Source organism: Notothenia coriiceps, unplaced genomic scaffold (genome assembly GCF_000735185.1).
Source record: "Notothenia coriiceps isolate Sejong01 unplaced genomic scaffold, NC01 NC01_scaffold00019929, whole genome shotgun sequence".
Classification (NCBI taxonomy): domain Eukaryota; kingdom Metazoa; phylum Chordata; class Actinopteri; order Perciformes; family Nototheniidae; genus Notothenia; species Notothenia coriiceps.
This window is the reverse complement of record NW_011352630.1, coordinates 137-2,138: the sequence shown is the minus strand read 5'-3', so window position 1 is coordinate 2,138 and position 2,002 is coordinate 137. Positions and strand designations below refer to the sequence as shown.

General features: G+C 38.8%; 1 protein-coding gene across 1 annotated transcript; it reads right to left on the bottom strand.

Annotated features, from left to right (window-relative positions):
• Nucleotides 1-236: 236 nt before the first annotated feature.
• On the bottom strand, nt 237-1,778 carry LOC104952386 (caytaxin-like; the record flags this gene model as incomplete). The annotated part of the gene is made up of 2 exons (XM_010779201.1): nt 1,702-1,778; nt 237-497 (listed from the first exon to the last, which is right to left on the bottom strand). Coding segments are annotated over exons 1-2 (298 nt in total), but the record flags the coding sequence as incomplete, so codon positions are not given.
• Nucleotides 1,779-2,002: the final 224 nt, after the last annotated feature.

Below are 2,002 nucleotides of genomic sequence, written 5' to 3'. Positions count from 1 at the left end.
ATTAACTAAAAGTCAAAGTTCAAGGGGTAACAAAGTCATGCATGTTTTGTTCTTATTTTTTTAATTCTGAATCTGAATAATTAGCCTATTGTATTTGAAGTTTAAGATCCAGACTAAATTGAACATATATCATTTGAAACTAGTTCCTAAAGGTCTGTGTCATGCTTCAATTATAAAGGGATGATGAAGGGGGTTCAAAGTCATGCATGTTTTGTTGTTGTTTTTTAACCCCTTACCCTCCCACTCCAGCTCGTTGCCGTTGGTGATGAATTCCAGAGAGTCCGTCTCGTCCGGCGTGTCCATGTCGTCCACGTTGATGTCCAGGTCGTCCGGCGTGTCCAGGAAGTCGTCCGACAGCAGAGAGCCTTCGCTGCGGTCCAGAGACAGATTCATTTCCGGGGCAATCAGGGTCCGCCGTTTACGGGACGAAGAAACGCCTCCTCCTCCTCCTCCTCCTCCTCCTCCTCCTCCAGGGGGAGAAACATCCAGGGAGAGAGCTGCAGGGAGACCAGAAGATCAGGAAAAACTCAAAGTAAATGTGAGTTATCTCAAGTGTGATGGAAACTTCTGAAGCAATTGGAAACAGGACTCAGAGAGACACGGAGAGAGCTGGAACTTTGATGGCAAACACTGATGGTTTATTTGGAGCTTCGGCCGGAGAATTCACAAAACATGTGTTGTGCCACGAGTTGACAAACCAATTCTGAAGATCTCTACCCCTGACCCATGTATTTAGCTGGTTCTGAGAGAAGAATCAACATTGTGCACATTAAGATCAAACCATAACATCTCTATCAGCTGAGGAATATGGAGACGAATCACTGAGAGCACGGTAGCCCATGGTTACAGGCCTGAGCTCAGTACAAACTGATAAACTGGGTCAAAGTTATGGGCGCAGGAAAATATTTCCCCAACATCAAGAAATACATGTAATCATATTTAGAAACTGTTCCGTTTAATCAGAAAGCTATATGTTACTCTGATTATGACCTCGGAAGGGGGAGATAGTATTGTTTTTATTTGTAAGCGTTCTATTTGTTTGGTTTGTGAAGCACTTTGAGTTACCTATCGTGCTATATAAATAAACTTGAATTTGATTTGATTGGTATTTTTACATTTCATTTCCATTTTCTGTTTAAACGTATGCTCTACATGCATTTGATAAATGTAGTTACTATACATATTTAGATTAATTACACACAATGTAATTAACAAATGAAATATCCTGCATTGATATAGGTTAAGATATTCATTTATTTGTTGGTGAAATATAAAAGCCACCTGGCAGTAAAGGTAGTAAAAAAAAAAAAAATAAATATCTTTTATCAGCTGCAACATTTAAGTAGTCAACAAATGAATGCATCCATATCATTTTATTAATATTAAACCATTGATAATTTAACATTTTATAAAACAAGACCATTTATTTTAAACCAAGGTAAATAACTGTCTGATAATTGGTGTATTTAATCTATGTATGTTTATGTAGTTTAATTGAGGGGCATTATCTGCTGGCATGTGACTGATTGTTTACGCCCTTTTATTTAAAAAATATTTTGAGCTTTTCTATACCAAGTTTCTCCATTGGGTATCTTTGCTGTTGTTAACTTCTTCAGTGTGACGTTAACCCACCACTGCTCATAAATCAGGGTTATAATGTCTTCCTCTTACTGACCCTCCTCTCCTCAGTGTTCTACTCACAGTTTCTGTCGTCTGTGAGACCGCAGGACGGGTCCATGTCTCCGTACTCTGGGAGGGGTCTGCAGGGAAAACACACACAGGTGAGCACCCAATACTGAGCCTTTTGAAGATAACATTTAAAGCAAAGTATATCTTTTTGAGTCAAATTAAAAATATATAGTCAAGATGCTGCAGACAGCCGAGGTTTAGCAGGACAACCATGACTCTTAAAATGGTAAATGGTAAATGGACTGTACTTATATAGCGCTTTATCCAGTCTTTAAGACCCCTCAAAGCACTTTACATACTACATGTCATTCAC